This window comes from Pipra filicauda, unplaced genomic scaffold (genome assembly GCF_003945595.2).
Source record: "Pipra filicauda isolate LSUMZ 115617 unplaced genomic scaffold, ASM394559v2 scaffold17_size4572894_pilon, whole genome shotgun sequence".
NCBI classification, from domain to species: domain Eukaryota; kingdom Metazoa; phylum Chordata; class Aves; order Passeriformes; family Pipridae; genus Pipra; species Pipra filicauda.
In genome coordinates, this window is record NW_024104287.1 from 2614633 (window position 1) to 2631341 (window position 16709).

The 16709-nt window shown below is 40.0% G+C and overlaps 2 protein-coding genes across 2 annotated transcripts in view; both read left to right on the top strand.

Moving 5' to 3' along the window:
* Positions 1-2171, top strand: part of LOC113988268 (transmembrane protease serine 11E-like) — a 39810-nt gene extending 37639 nt beyond the window's left edge. The window contains exons 9-10 of the mRNA XM_027721697.2: positions 718-860; positions 2010-2171. Of these exons, the coding sequence (XP_027577498.1) occupies positions 718-860; positions 2010-2171 (305 nt within the window). The remainder of the gene's footprint in view (positions 1-717; positions 861-2009) is intronic.
* A 6437-nt stretch (positions 2172-8608) lies between these two features.
* The window catches only part of UBA6 (ubiquitin like modifier activating enzyme 6), a 30786-nt gene continuing 22685 nt past the window's right edge, over positions 8609-16709 (top strand). Inside the window, exons 1-8 of the mRNA XM_027721695.2 lie at positions 8609-8717; positions 9043-9169; positions 11204-11266; positions 12774-12868; positions 13696-13724; positions 14511-14605; positions 15131-15242; positions 16289-16369. Coding sequence (XP_027577496.1) covers positions 11226-11266; positions 12774-12868; positions 13696-13724; positions 14511-14605; positions 15131-15242; positions 16289-16369 — 453 coding nt within the window. The 5' untranslated portion in view covers positions 8609-8717; positions 9043-9169; positions 11204-11225. The remainder of the gene's footprint in view (positions 8718-9042; positions 9170-11203; positions 11267-12773; positions 12869-13695; positions 13725-14510; positions 14606-15130; positions 15243-16288; positions 16370-16709) is intronic.

Genomic DNA, 16709 nt, shown 5'->3' on the forward strand with positions numbered 1-16709 from the left:
TACTGAATTGATATAACTTCTGTAGCCATATGTTACATGGCAACAAGCCTAATGCTTTGCCTATAAGCAATAGGTTGGTTTAATCATAAGCACCACTTTCTTGTTCTAAAGCTAGAGTGGACAAAGGCAGAGCTACAACCCACTGAGGCAGAAAACAGGAAGAAGGCTGTTCTGTTTTCCCAGTCTTTCCATTTCATATTGTAAATTCATAAGACATGTAGTCCAGCCATGCATGTATTTATATAGAACCTAAAAAATTATTTTCCCAGCACTAGTTGGAAGTTACAGATAACTCTGTGGGCTTTCAGGTAAATGTGCAGATTGAGCTGCAACTTACCCAAGCTCACGCCCTTACCAGGCCACACTAAGAATAGATTTAGCAATGGAAAAAAGATGTCTTCACTTCGTATCATCTGCCCAAATTGTTAGGTAAATTGTGTTCTGTGGTACCATCCGGAATATGAAAAAAAATATATATCTTTACACTTAAAGCACTATGTACTGTGCAATCATTACTTCTGTCTTAATGATATGGTTCCCAAATGATTCTATGTACATTTTCCTTAAGGGCCTAACCTAGACAGATTAACAAGCAAAACCTCCACAGTAAACCAAGCCAGGCTGGTCCTCCATCAGAGAATATTAAACACTCTTCCTGTACCTTAGCTACTGCAAAGTAATTCTGTTGATAAATATCCAAACTGTATTTTCTCTTAGGTCCAGCTCCAAATGCTCTTCAAGAAGCAACAGTGAAACTTATTGACTCAAATACTTGCAACAGGAAAGAAGTGTATGATGGGGACATAACACCCAGGATGTTGTGTGCAGGATATTTGGAAGGAGGAGTAGATGCTTGTCAGGTAATTGTAGCTGAAAATTAGAATGGAAAACTATTTCAATCCTGGCTGCAGTATCTGGTTGACCAAATCTTAATTGACTGAAATTAAATTCTGAACTGGAATTAAATTCTCACTGAAATTAAATTCTGGACTGGAGCATATCATAACAGATCTGTTATGAAGTGATCTTTGGTAACGCACTTGACTCAGTGCAAGGAAAAGTGTCTGAAACAAAGATAACTATAAGGAAGCTAGGTGTAAGAGAATGGGAAGGAAACGTGTTGTGCGGGTTTGCAAATGTTGCAAGGAAATGCTTATGTTCAAAGAAAAATATTTCCACAATGATCACTTTTAAAAACATAATTTCTATATACATTATTTTCAAAGATTGTCTCTTAAGTGCTGGTTCAAAACAGCCCCTTTCCTGAATCCCAGTCCTACAGACCTTTGCCCAAAGAAAAGCTCCCTGTAGCATAAGTCTGGGAAGCTCATTCCTCTGTTCCTGTCTGGCTCAGCATTGAAGACACCAACGCAGAAGGGTGCACCTACTGTTCATTTCAGTAGATCATTTTAGTGGAAGTTGGGGATTTGGTCTGTTGTATGAGGATTGCCTTGCAGCCTGTAAGGTTTCTAGTTTATCTATTATTACCATGTCACATTATTAACAGTATCTCAATTCAACCTTTGAAAGAGGTTAACATCTTAAGGAGATCAAGCTCCTGATCAAAGCTCCAAGCAAAAAGGAGATCCAAGCTCCTTTTTGAAATGTTATTGATGCATGTCATTAAAACAATTTAAGAATAGTAGTTACTGTTAAAAAAAAAAAAGTTCCTGCTGGCTTACATTGCCGTCTATATTTGTGTTTCCCTACTTTGTATGAGGAAGAAGAAAAGGCAGGTGCGAAGCAGTGTTTCACAAAACAGAAAAGAAGCTTTTTTGTTTTTTTTACTGTAAAACTATGGAGACAGAGGTCAGGAGGTCCCATGGCAAATAGGAAAATGCCATAGACTTCTGATTCAAGTTTCAGAAACAGCCTAGCTCCTGCACAAATGGCAGCTCTTGAAATACTGCTTGCTTACTTCTCTTATTGGATAGGCCCTTCTGTCTATGGAGAGAATTATGTTTTCTCGTCTGATTAATTAAATATTTTTCCCCCTCCTCTTTCTCTAGGGGGACTCTGGGGGACCACTGGTTACTCCAGACTCTAGACTGATGTGGTACCTCGTGGGAATAGTGAGCTGGGGAGATGAATGTGCCAAACCAAATAAACCTGGAGTTTACACACGGGTGACTTATTTCCGTGACTGGATTACCTCAAAAACGGGCATCTAATTCAAAAGTAAAAAATAGATTTAACTATACAGACTACGTGTAACTCATATTTATCTGTAATTCCGAAAAGTTTTTTTTTAGTATATATATTCCTATATAGTTTCGGTTGAAGCAACCTTAGCCCACAGCAAGCGCTATCTTTGCTGTCAGAGATCCTATCCCCTTCTGAATTCATGTTAAACATACAAGATTTTGTGCCTCATCTTTGAGCCGTGAAACTTTCTCACTTGCCAGAAATTATGAACTGACATCATTAAACTAACTTTTAAGCGATACCAATTTACCTGCTTTATAAATGCAAACATTTTCCATAGGAAAAAAAAAAGAAATTTTTCTTCAGCCATGGCCAAAGTCTGCAGCTGAACCTTCTTCCTCCAGTGAAGCAAATGCTGTCACAGCTGTGTTTTTAGCAAAGTGAACCCTTGATTATTAGTCTTGTTAGAGACTATCATCTGCACCAACTCCAGCTGAGACCCCGGATGCTCACCCTGCTTGGTGGCCTTGGTAACTAACAGCGGATCAGCAGGACTGAGGGTATGTCCTAGCTAAGGAAAAGTAGGATTTCTGTGCTTGCAGTAGATAGGAAGGGAAAAGAGAAAATCTTGATGTTCTTATTTCACAGCACATTTTTAACAGGAAATTTTTATGTGGATTCTGTAAAGTTCAAGTTACTTGAAGGTATTATGGTGGAAGCACTTCATCACAACGCTGTGCTGCTACCTCTGTACCTGTTGTCTTCTAGATCTACCCTGTTCAACACCCAATTTGCTTAAGATGCAGAAACATAAGCTCCACCCAAATTGGTAAAAAGTGTGTCCTCATGAACAATCTCCCCGGAAAGAAATAGGGCATTTAAATTTGTGTTAATGGAGAAACAAATATTCACCACAAACTGGAAACTACCTTTTTTATTCAAGAAACAGTATGCTTTTCCAAGGGCATGCCAGCCAGTGGAAACCATCTCACTGCAATGAAAGCAGTCTTGCTTCACTGATGGATTCAGCTCTGCCATGAATGAATATGATCTTGAATATGAATATGTCTTATGAGGATGAAGAGTAATTTCATATGAAATAACAGTCCTGATAAGAACTTCAGAGTAAACACAATCCTTATACACCGACTAAGCACTTTTCCTACCTCTGTGCATGACCTCTCATGGATTGCTGGTGGAAGAGGGTCCTCTAAAGCCCAGGTCTTCAATATGAGGATCCAAAATGTCACTCCAGTACTGTCATCTGCAGTCTTTGAATGGCCACTGGACTGCTCAGGCTGTGAATGCAGGACTCACAAGAGTCTGTATGAGACATGAATGAAACTGCAAGTCCCACAGCTGCACCTACTACAGCTGAAAATTTCACTGAATCATCCTGCCTCCCCTGCTGTTCAGGACTGGATTTCTCCTCATTCTTCCTACTGTGCAAGCTCTCCAATAATCAGCATCCTTGGGAATGAGATGTTTGGCATTTCTTGAAAACTCACACCCTGAATTACAAGTCTACATATGCATGGAAAAGCCTATGTTTAAGCCTTGGTGGTGGAGGAAGAGGTTGTCTTATTGCTGAGCTCCTTCCAGTCTTTCTGTATATCTTTTGAATTTTGGTAAAAGACAAGATGCCTTATCTCAGAAAGAAATCTACTGAAGGTTTTAGATTGGTTTTGCTTTTGAAACAGTAGTACCTTTATTCTGATCTTCCATGTCATTATAAAATGAAAAGGATCTTGGAACAGTTAGGGGGATAGTTAGATGCAGCAGATCCATTTCCTTAAGTTATTGATGAAGTTTGTAATTTATGCACTTTTGAGTTGCTGCTATTTTTCAACCAAGAATTTACTCTAGGCTGGGTTCAGTTACAAAATAGAAAATTCATTGAGTTTTGAATTAGGTCACCTGAAAACGCTGTTTTCTTCTAGTGTTCAAGTCCCTTTTTTTGAAAGCATCCTCTGGAAAGAAAATTACGTCTAGTTTTTTGTGCCTCTTATTGCTTTGAAAGTGAAAATTATGACAAGTGCCCTTCCTTACAATAAACTCGTGAATTGAGATAGAAGGTATACAGTTCACTTTCATCGATAGCTGGGGCTCTGTTTTGCACTTAAATCTATCTTTTTGCATAGCAAATGAAGGGGCAACAATAAGGAGGTGAGGCCCAGACTAGACACAGCCCCGAGAAACTGGTTCCTACCTCACACTGCAAGTGATGTGTATATGCAATACCTTTAAAATGGGAAAGGCAGCCTTTATTTCAGATTTTCTCGCAAGAGGCTAAACAGCCAAGAGGTGTGTGGGAGAATGTCTACCTTACTCAGGGCCCTGAGCCAGCCAGATGCACTTTTCATAAACTTTTAGCAAACTGTCTGGCCTAGGTTTGTCTTATACTCCGTGTCAGTGTTTTATTTATGATGACTCTGTTTGTTTTCCGCCCTACAATAAAACAAAGAGAATATTGTGTGATTAAAGAAAAGATTTTTCTTATTGTCAATGTTTAGATTTATCAAGGATTTAGACAATATAGAAGCAATGTTTCATAACATTAAATGTATTTAAAAACAACTCATCCTTTTCTGTCCTTTTGTTTTTGCTTAATAATAATCAAGCTAAATTTGAATATGACACAAAATACACTAATCTTCCTTATTTTATATAAAATTATTCTAGAACTGCAGCTCTCTGTTCATTTCCTGTACTAGGAGTGGTTTTGTTTTTAACAGTGTTTGGAGCTTCGCAGACGTTTCAGCAAAGACAAGGTGGGACATTTGCTTCTCTAAAATACTCAGAGGTGAATTTCAGTTAAGATAGCACTATGTGAATTTGAGAATGGATCTGAAGCTTCATCCAAGAATTCACCAGCTTGCTTCTGCCCTTCGAAAAACCCCTTACCTTTGTGATATTGCATTCCTGGGAACTCGTTGTGGGGAGCTCTATGCAGCTGGTACCAATTCTCTTGAGATTTCCCAGGTAGATTTAAAGCACCAAAAAATGTGTTCCAAGCTTCTGCTTATTCAAATTGAGTTGTTTGAGGCTTACTCAATCCTACTTTTCAGCTTGGAGCAGAAGTAGGAAAGAAAGAAGAGTCTGATTGCACAAGGCCTAGTCATGTGATCAGGTCTAGTTGAATGACATCAATCTGCTATTGGAATGCCTTATGTAAGTAAAGCTTGTAGAAACTTCAATTCTGTATCTGCTGTTCCTGTTAACAAATTAGAAGAGTTGAGAGCCAAAAGCCATTATTTAACCCAATGAATGTTTATCTGGCAACTTTCAGCCTGTGTTAGAGATGCACAGGCATGGAAAAGCTGGCTCTTGCTTTTGGAAATACATTCAAGCACATCTCAATGTGAAATCAGCTTATGTAATTGGTGCCCTTGTTTATCTGGATTTATCAACATTATTAACATGGTTTCTAGGAAGGTGTCACTTGCTAGAGCAGCTTTAAGTGGCAAGATCCTTTGGCCCACCCCACTGGGAAGCTGGAGTCCTTTTAAATATGCCATCAAAACACTCCTACACTGCATGTTGTGCCAAAAAGAGGAGACAAAGCCTTGCCAGGCAGCACCTTGCTCCTTCAAGAGCTGATGGCAAGCCATAGCCTATGGCAGGATGTTTGGAAACCCATTGAAGGATGTTGATTTAGATTTATGGTAATTTCTGAACTGGCCTATGTGCTAAACAGAAATATGTTTGCCTTAGTATTTTCAAATAACACATTTTTAGGTAAAAAATTACAAGAGTTTTGTTTTCTAATTTGCTTATTAACTATATTGATCAGGGAAACTAATGCATCTCAACCCCCACCCCCCACCCCAAATCCCCACTTTGGGGTCCACGTGAAAAACGTGACATCTCACATGGAAGTCAAGAAATTAAAAGACTAAAAAAAAAAATAAAAATCAGTGTCTTGGATTTTCCCACCAGATGGAAAGGAGATTTACAGCTATTTCAGCTTCAGCTCCTTTTTAAAATACTGACTCTAAAGATGTATTCAATACCTGCATGCAGAATGAATCTACAGTGGATCTACAGTGGTGCACATAAACTGAAGTTACAGAGATCTGGGACACGAGTAGGCTTGAGTCTGGAGCTGGTGGTTTTCTCCTGGCCACAGCCACATTCTGCTCATTGCTTCAGTAAGTCAGTAAACTGAGAGCACTGTTTCCTACCTTTTGCCAGTATCAAAAGCTATAGCTGATTTTAATATAATACAAATATGGAGCAGAGATTCCCTTTAATTTATTTAGTGAGATTTACTGAGATTTTAATGCTATATGTATTTTTAAAAAAAGAAGGCTAAGCGGAAAAAGTCAAAGGGCTCCAGATGTTTCCAATTTTGCAGTCTTGTTTTGATTTGGTATCATCAACCTAGAGGGTTCCTGAGTACACCATCTAATTGATGCATTTGGAAACGAGTTTCTTTGGCTTCTGGGGTAAGTAGAATCTGTCCGCTTTTATGTGGCAATTTATCTTAGAATGCCCATATTCATGGTTAGTCTTTGCTTTATTACTGTTAAACAGTTAGGCAAGAATTAACTTGATGTTGTTTCTCCACTTAGGCAAAAGGCTTGTCAGTATTTGCTATGACTATGCAAAATCTGTTTCACATCAGATGACGATCTGGAAATGGACTGTTATCTTAAAAAACGTAATGACCTCGACAGAAAGATGGTAGGTAGAAGATTTTTTTTTTATTATTATTTTTCAGAACACATTTGATGGGTAAGATCATGAAAATAAGAATGGTTAGTTTAACCTTAAAAGAAAAAAAATTAACAGGTTCATTTTTAGGAAAGAAAACAAAAAAATTAAAGGCAAAAATCACTGGCAGGACTAAAAATTAGCCAAGTGACAAAAAACCACGAAGCTGACAATTTTTTTGCTGTCTTCAAACTCTCCTTCATTTTCCACCCCAAACCCATGGGCACAGGAATTCCTAGTAATTCTGTTCATTAGATACATGCACTCTTTGAAATTACTATATTGAAATAACGGAATTAATTCTCGTATTTTCGATTTTTTTATATATTATGTGAAAAAGCTACAAAGCAAATATCAGCCTTAGTATCAATTCCTTTACTGGTAAGGATTACATTCGACATCCTGAACGGCTTTCACCCTTTATCCCGTCTCTCAGACCGGCGTTTCAGACTTCTAGTGGCCTCTAGTGGTTCTTTGAAATTTGCCCACATCTTCTCCAACTATTTCTGCTAGTCAAAAAAGCAGTGTAGTAAAGTATTTGCGTAGCCCAAATTTGTATGAGCACTGTGTTGTCCAGATGCTCTTAGTCTTTGTTACCAATTGAGTACAAAGGCTGTGTGTGTTGTTGGACTGAGGTGTAAATCTTGAGGGTTGCTAGAACTCTATATTAGAGAGAGGTAAATGCCAGAATAATGCACTAGATACTCACAAAAAGAAGAAAACCTGGGTCTTCTTGCCCTTAGAAGTTCCCTAAACCCCTAGATACAGATAAAGAAAAAAGATAAAGCTTGTGGGGGATTTTTTGTTTGTTTGATTTGTGTGTGTGTGTGTGTGTGTGTGTTTGTTGTTTTTTTTTCCTTGTGTACTGTAGGATCCAGGTAGTTGGTTGGTTTGGTTGTGGTTTGGTTTTTTTCCTGAAGTTATAAATATTTTAAAATACAAGGTGACTATTCTGTATACACTGCATGAAAGGACACTTTTCAGTGCATGAATCCCTATTCTAGATAAGATGTGCTAATGGTATCAAGAACGATTTAAACTCCTCTCACCTATTCCAATGATCAGGGGTGACAGAAGGGAAGTCAGGGTTTAAGGTGAAGGGAAATTAAACTGCAAGATGGGAAGGCGGGCAGTGCTGCGATCTTAATAATTTTGAGAAAATATTAACAGGAGATGATGTTGGATTTATAGGAGTGGTGTTGAGTTTGTGGTGGTAGCAGCACGATGACTGTGGCAGCTTGCTCTCTCCTGGTTGATTGCCACCAAAAAACCAAGGGAAAATGTTTCCACAAGCCTACACACCATATTGGCACGGGATGTACTTTGGGTTTGACTACTCTTTGCCAAACCTCCTCTTTGGCTTTGGATACTCCCTAGAAATTCCCAGTTTGGCTCCCGATCCCCTTTGAATGAAACTTTGCCCATTTTTGTGTTAGGTGACACCATGCTGGTGCTCTCCTGTAAGATGCTGAGGGAGGTACCTCAAGAGCAGGGCCCAGAAGCGCTCTTCGTGGTATAAAGTGGTACGCTTGCACCAAAACGGGATTTATTTACTTTATTTATCTTTCTAATTTACTTTTAGCAACACGATGCCTTACTTCTTGGGCAGAAAACAGTTTTTTAATAGCTTCTACGCCCCCACTTGGGCGCTTCCTAAGCAGCCGCTCGCTGCCGCCATGTCTCGCCAGACGCGCCTCCTCGGAGCGGGCGGGGCGGCCCCGGCCCGGCCCCTCATGTCGGCGCAGGCGGGGAAGCGCCGCGGCATCGGCGCCGCCGCTTCCCACCCCTTTCCTGCCTCTTCCCCCGCCGCCGCCGGCCGCGCTCGGGCCTGGATCTCCGCATTCCGCCGCCGCGGGGTGAGGGCGGGCGGCGCCGGGGCCGCGCCGAGGCGGGTGGCGGGGCCGTGGCCGTGGCGCGTCCGGGGTGGTCCGGCGGGGCGGGTGGCGGTGCCCAGCGCCGCAGGAGCGCCCCGAGAGCCGGGGCGTCGAGTAGGGGCTGCAGCCGCCAGGCTCTGCTGGGACCCGGGTCGGGTTGGTTTCGGGATAGCCGGTGGACTCTGTCTGGGTTTCCCGCTGCAGATCCGAGGTGTCAGTGTGCCCCCATTGGCCCAGCTGGACAGTAGCTGTGGGTCTGAGCGTCCTCTCTTAGGTTCTCTCTCTCTCTTCTCCGCCGACTGAACAGGGAGCCTGCCTCGGCTGGGATTGACCGCTGGAAACCCTGGGTAGGTGGGATGAGTCCAGGCCTCCCTGCCATCCCAGCGTGCTGAACAACAAGTAGTTACCACTGCTTCAACCTGCACTGATTGGAGGTAAGGAACACTGTGAAACCAGCACACCACTACAGCTCCTGTGCCTTTGCTGCTCTTCAGAGCATCTTAGCCCTTCTTGGTAACATGTAGCTTCTCAGTTTGTCCCTGGGTTATGTGACACAAGCAGCTGAGGCTTAAAAAAATTAATTACGCAGTTAAATACAAACCTGGCATTAAAACTGATGGCGTTGGCTTTTAACAGGAAATAGACAAGTGTATAAAGGTCGAACCTCTGGTAAGAATTAGGACATAATGTTAGAATGGCTTTTTCACATGCATTTATTTGAAACAGAATCAATGCTGGTTAAACAAGAATGAGAAATACAACTTGGATGCGGGAATACATTAACCAAAGTTTGTCCTAGAGTCACTTGACTGTAGTATCATTAAGTCCTCCTTGTCAAAGGGTCTGTTTTGCTGTACTTGATGGATACACTGGCAGCATCTCAGTGCTGTAACTGGGAGTGCAGGAGGAGAATAGGGAATTAAGAAATGTATGGGAAGAGCCACTGTCAGACAAGTCTAGGAGATATAGGTGGTGAAGGTTCTCTTGTTGGTTGATTGCACAGCCTAATTGTTTACAAAAGACTGTTTGGGAGAGCTTGTGCATTGAGATGGCAGTCAGCAACCACAGCTGAGAAAGCTGAGAGTTTTTGTTCAGGGGTGGATCACCTTCCCCACCCTAGTACCACGCTCATTTTGTGTTGGATAGTCCCAGACTGTCAATGCTGTTTGTGGAGTGGGATTATGGAGGAGCAGAACAGCTCTAGGACTGTTTTTCTGCTCTTTTACAAAATGATGCTGGCTTGCTTTGAAGGGAATTTCCAGTCTTGTGTCCCAGGCAGTGACTGAAATGAAGGCTTTTTTTTAAGCAGGGACTGAAGCCTGTGACTGTAAGATGTGGTGTGTTGCACTCTGGCTTGAGATCTAGGTCCTAGGATGGTCTAACAAGGGCATTGCTTGTCTTCAGCCCTTGTGTGGGGGCACGGGAGCTGCACTGAGTGGCTAGTGGTGTAGATTGTGATGGAGGTGCCTCATGTCGATTGTCTTGTGTGCCAGCTTACATGCAGGAGTTACTGTCCACCCTGTGGAAGAGCTTAGCTTATGAGATTTGTGGCCTGTGTCCAATGTAACTGTCTTGCTGTGCTACTTTAGTGCTTTTCAGGAGATAGGGTTGTCAGCCGTGTCTGGTTTCCAAGGCAGTTTGTAGGGCATTGAAATAAGCTGTGTGACTTGGAACCTCAGTTGTGTCCGAGGGTACACATCGGATCTGTTTTGCTCATCCTGCATTTGATGTCAGTCACCTACCAGGTTCAGGAAGCACCAGTTCCCAGCCTGCATAACTAAGAAACAAGCTACCCAGGGTAGTTTATTCCTAATCCTGGTGCTTTGTTATCACCAATTTAGCAATGAAAAAGTCCTTGCTAGTGGCTGAAGGCCTCAATAGCACAAATTATGTTTTTTTCTTAAAATGCTATTGAGTTGTTTAACTGCGTGTCTTAGTTAAATGTTGCATTAATTCAGATCTTTGTGTGTTGATTTCTTCTGTTAGCTAAAACAGTAACTTGTTTCATAAGGATTTTCAATTAGCATGGAAATAATGCAGCATAAATACCTATTTCTTGTAATTCAGGAATCTCCTATCTTCAGAAAAACCCACTGATCAGGTAGATGCATGTTAATCAGCTTGAAGCTGTTAATATAAAATGAAGTTGCGCTTTCAGTAAATCTAACTGTAGCAAATACAAGAAATAAGTTCTTGCATTTCCTCAGTGGTGAAATTAATATATCTGTTTGTATTTTGAAAGCATTTATCAAAGATTTAGGGTGCTCGTCTTCTGACTCCTGTGTGTTTTCGCTACCTAGGTGCTGTGGTGTTCTACAGGCTTCCTAATGTTCAAAATCATTCCTATGTAACATCACTTACGTGCTTTTCAGTTCTTTTAGTGAAGAACTGAGTGGGGAGGGGAGGGGGTGCCAACTGTGAAGTTGCATCCGATGTAACCAGTTGATTTCTTTTTGTAAACCTTCCAGTGTAAACGAGTCACATTGCATCATGGCAGCAGACTCTATGGAAATTGATGATGCTTTGTACAGGTAAGAATATCTAATTTTTAAGCATTCCTCCTGACTTTTTAGGAACACTCATGTTTGCATGCAGTAATGTTGAAGACAAGGCTTGAAAACACTCTCTACTGCCAGTTAGTTAAAGGTGTGGATGCTTGTGCTGCTGTGTCCCACCTTTTCTAATGCAAAAACCCCAAAATGTTCAGCCAGTGAAACAGAACCCACCTCTTGCTAAGTAAGTGGTGGGAACTGGTTGAATTGAAGATGCAATCTACCTTTCTTAAAATTGTTCCTTTATTGGGCTCATAACAGGTGTTTTCTGACCATTATTAGTATGACCAGTAAAAAGCATAGGTAAATATTATGGAGTTGTACAGAGTTTCAGTAGTAGCAATGATATTTACTTTTTGGAAAACAGGAATAATACTTCTCCTGTTTATAATATGGATTTCTTTCTACCTGTAGCTTGTTTCTTCTTTGACAAAGTATATATTCCTCTCTTTCTTGTTCTCCATCTTCTTTCACTACTTTCTTTTTGCCTTTTCTACATTATGTAGTTTATCTCCTTCATAATTTCATTAATTCCTCAGTTTTTGCCATGCTTCTTGGTCCTCATAAACATCATCAGTATCTGTCTTATCCTCTGGACTTCAGAGTATTGGATTTTGAGGAACTTTTTTGTAGGTTTTTTTTTTTAAGTTATTTATTTTGTTATTAGTTTTATTTTAATTTGTTAACTGGGAGTGTCTTGAGATACTTGGCATGGCGATAATTCAGAGAATCCCTACTGGAACAAATGGCATCCCTGGAAGTGTGATGGGATGAAAAGCTTCTTTGTGTATTAAAAAAAAATTAAAAAATACTTGTATGCTGAACAAATTAAACTTCTCTTTAATTTAGTGCAGTGATTCTGGTGGTGTAAGTATCACTACACTTTTTGGCAGTAGTCTCATGAAAGTCATGCTTTTCCTTGGTAAAAAAGGTGGTGTTTCGAATGGTTTAATTGTATAGTTGGAAGCTAGGAGTCTTTCAGAGTTCAGCTGTGGCACTCTCTACTTTGAAGTTTTGTGTTAACAAATTCCTTTGCTTGCTTGCTTGTGTCTTCAGTAGTTAATTGCACAAAACTATTATCCTGAAGAAGTTTTGCATTGATTTAAAGTGAGAAGTTATTTATATTCTCTAAAGCCTGGAACTGACAAGCTCTGTACTAAGAGCATTTCACTACATGGATTGTGAGTGCAAGTATTATGTTTGATCTGCATTTATTTCCTGAAGCACTGTAGAGTTCAGATACACATTTTATGTCCTCAGTTGTGCATTGGATGGAGGGTTGGTAAAGAGAACTGTGTGTGTGTGTCGCTAATGATGCACACTCACCTGCAGAACTTGCTATTGCAGATTAGAGACTTGTTAGGATAATAGAATAACTGAAAACATTTGAACTTTTTTATTATTATTATTAGGATTTCTCAACTTGCTTTAATATGCTCCTAACTTTGTTTTATTGTATTTTGATCTGAATTTATCTTTGCTGTAGTCGTCAGAGGTATGTTCTTGGAGACACAGCAATGCAGAAGATGGCTCAGTCCCATGTATTCCTGAGTGGTATAGGTGGTCTTGGTGTGGAGATTGGTAAGTTAGATAGCATTTATTTAAGGAGACACAAGTGTACATAAATAGACTATCACAGAATACTTGTAAACTTAATTTTAAATATAGTAAACATGTCTGAAGTATCTGGGTGAATTTATATGTGCATGATGCATATGACTAACGTAGCAGATGCAGGAAAGATCCTGGACTTAAGTTATCATTTTACTAGAACAACATTTCAAATTTTGCTTTAAAATGTGCTTCCACGGGCCAGATTGCTTTACCCAAAACCTTGTGTCTTGGGTGAAGGTTTACGGTGGATAATCCAAGTTTTTCCATTAGGCATAAGTATCAATGAATGTAATACAGAACAGCTGTAGCCCAAATTATCCTCGGGTAGGAAATGGGAGGGTGGGAGATAGGAGAACAGTACAGTTTGGTGAAAAATACTGTCCTGGTGCAAGAAACTCCTTAAAAATTTCCCTTACCTCTTTATGAACAAGATGTGTCTTGGCTGGTTCGTACCTGGGGTGTTACCTCTTCAGTTGGCTGTAATGGTTCTCTGCACGAGATGCCAGAACAGTCATGGGGTTTTGCAGTTTATTGGCATTAGTATCTCTGTAGTCACACAGTTGTGGGATGAACAGCTGACAAATGACAAATGTAGAGAGCTTTTTTAACCTTGCACATATTTTGCTTTCAGTGGTGCTGTAGAATGCTTGAGCCAAATGTAGAAGAGAAAAAAAGGTTAAGTTATGAAGTTCTTAACAATGATGTACATGTTATTGTCCACCTACATAACTATCCAGCTACAGATTTGCAAGAAACCTGCAACAGTCCCTAATTCTGTTTTTGTTTTGTTTCAGCCAAAAATATCATTCTGGCTGGGGTAAAGGTATGTAAAACAGTTCTGTTGTTGGATCTTCTTGGGTGAACATGAGAAAAAGGCACAACACTAGCTAGTTAATCTTAGGTTTCTGAATCTGTTCTTCAGTAGAAGGATTGCAAAACATTTGAGAACCTGGAAGTGGAAACTTTCAATAATCTGGATGTTCTAGTGATGTGGTCAGATTCTCACGTTAATGTCCCCTGGATTCTGAAATAACTCGTAGAATATTTTATCCAGCTGCTGATCAGATATTGAATACTTTTGTACAAAGTGGCTTCTCCTAAATAGTGTGATATTAACTCAAAAGCCAAGCTATTCAAAATACGTTATCCTATTTTGTCATCCATCAGAATCCTTTTGTGTAGTCGTTAGAATGGTTGAGTGTTTTAATCTAACATCTGCTCATGTGCTGCTGGGATTAATTTTATTAGAGAAGCCTTTTAAAATTCTTTCTTCCAATAGAAAAAAAGCTTATGAGTCCGTTAATTTACAGATCACAATTGCCTCGTGTCACAGTCTGGCAAAAATCATCTTTGATATTTAAATGCTGTCATCACAGCAAACTGTGAGGGAAATGCTTAATGAAGTGCATATTGGATATATGTTTCTGCCTCTCGAACAGTAAAAATTTTCTTGGGAAAGAGGTTGGAAGAGCTTGTTTGTATACATGCTACAACTAAATCTTCTGTACTGCTGGTCCTCCAGCATTTTATGTGGAGCTTAATCCATCTTTTTGGGTGCTGTGACCATGTACACTTCTTCCAGTAAATGCTTTTTGCTGAACTTTCTTAGGCTCTTACAGTTCATGACACCAAGCACTGCACTAAGTGGGATTTGGGGATCAACTTCTTCATCCATGAAGATGATGTTACCAATCAAAGGAACAGGTTGGTGAAGTCTTTGGAGTGAGGGAGGACTGAACTTGACTAGGAGTAACAGTTTCATCAATGTCAAAAGTAACATTTTGTTATCCAAGAGCTACTAATACATATCAAATGCCTGTTAAACCCTTAGCCTGGAGTCGCTGGCTTCGAGTACAGTGCCCAGGTAGATATTAGAGGAAGTCTAGATTGGGACTGAGGTTCTGAGTCACACATCTCACTTCTTGTTATTGTGAGCTTGTAATGTGAATTTAATGGTGGGGGCCACTGTACATTTCTTCCTTGGGCTTTCTCAGACACTCGTACAAGACTATACAACAGTCATGACATCAGACCATCAGTGAGTCCTGCTGTATATTGGGCAGAGCTGTTTTTCTCATACCTGCTAGGAATTTGAGTGTGAATAAGAGTTGATGGCTGTTGCCAGGGAACTTCATGAGGGACTTTTGTAGGGCGTGCGTGGAATGAAATTCTGTATTGAAAATGTATTTTGTAGTTCTATAAAAAATTTGAAAATTGCTGTTCTTTCAGGGCTGAGGCCACACTTCATCATATTGCAGAACTCAATCCATATGTCCATGTAGCAGCATCAACTGTGCCACTAGATGAAACCACAGATCTGTCTTTTCTGAAGCAGTACCAGGTATGTCACTCTTAAAGCAGTTGTATGTGTATTTGGCTCAGAGCAAGCGACTTGTTTTTTTTTTTAAGGAAGTAAATAAAATGAGAAACTTTAAAATACATACTGAGGGGATTATAAAGAAAGAAGTAGGTCTTGTATTTATACCAGTGAAAGTGTTGTGCTTGTTTTTTTCCAAGGCTGAAGCAGCGGTTTTCTGTGTTCCTAGCACTTTCTTATGACACTTATTATTGAATTTACTATGACAAGAAATAGCTAAGTGGGGTTGTCATACAATTTTTTTTGTTTGAAGTTGAAACTGTGACCTTCTTTTGCAGCTGCATAGCACAGGTGCTCTACATATATTCTGTGTGCTCTATTCCAGGCAGTAGAAACTCAGGCTGTATAATAGGAAAGATCATTTATGTATGTATGCATCTAAAGGAACGCAAGCACCTCTGTGGGGGAGTGAGGATGTTTGCAGTTGGTCAGTCACTTATCTCTTGCCTGTGTGCAGGAGAACAGTGGGGAGCCTTTGCAGTGTGGCTGGCATTTATACACAATCACACCGAATGTCCCAGCTACAATAAGCCGTGTATAACTGGGACCCAATACTATCCTAGATGTTAAAAGAATGCTTGCAGAAATTGTATGTCTGCAATTCTATGAGCACCAGTACTTGAAGCTTATGTAGACTTCTTGGTGTGCACTGATGAGTATCATTTGTGTCTGTTTTGTTAGCTTTAATCTTAAAATTAAGATCTGCATTTTCGCTGAGATTATCCGTAATTGTTTTGGTAAATGTTCTAATTAAGTTTTGAATTTCACAGCTGCAGTAAAAAAAAAAGAGAATTTGCTGTTCCTGCTCTTACTCATTTTGTTTTCAGAACTTGTGAAGCACTAACCAGCCTGTTCAAATGAGAGAACTTCCTCAGTACTGCTGTCTCTGCTATGTGTGGGGGATAGGAGTCAGGACACCTGAGTAACTTACTCTTAGTACTATTTTTTCCATAGCCTGAAGATATTGATTGCTTTCAGTGTCATAGAAGTATTTCTGTTCTTGTTCACAGTGTGTCATATTGACTGAAGTAAGTCTGTTGCTGCAGAAGAAGATTAATGACTTCTGTCATGCTCAGCAGCCACCTATTAAGGTAATAGAAAAAACGAAGGATGTGAATAATCTGTACAGTGAGCATTCTGAACCTCCAGCATGTTCTTTCCAAAAGTGAAGAAAGCTGGTTATGAGGTTTATATTCTATGCAGATGGCGTGTTGATGGAACAAGAGAAGTTTTGGAAATATGATGCTGCTACTCTGTACATGTGTCTGTTATTATCTGGATACCACTACAGATAACCATAGCTTGGTTCTTAATTGAAAAAAATATAGTGTTAAAGAAATAGTTTTCACTGTTAACTCACAATTGTTCTGAAAGACTGTGCTGAGACTGAAGAATGTGCTGAGATTGAATGTAACAGTAGTAGAAATGGCA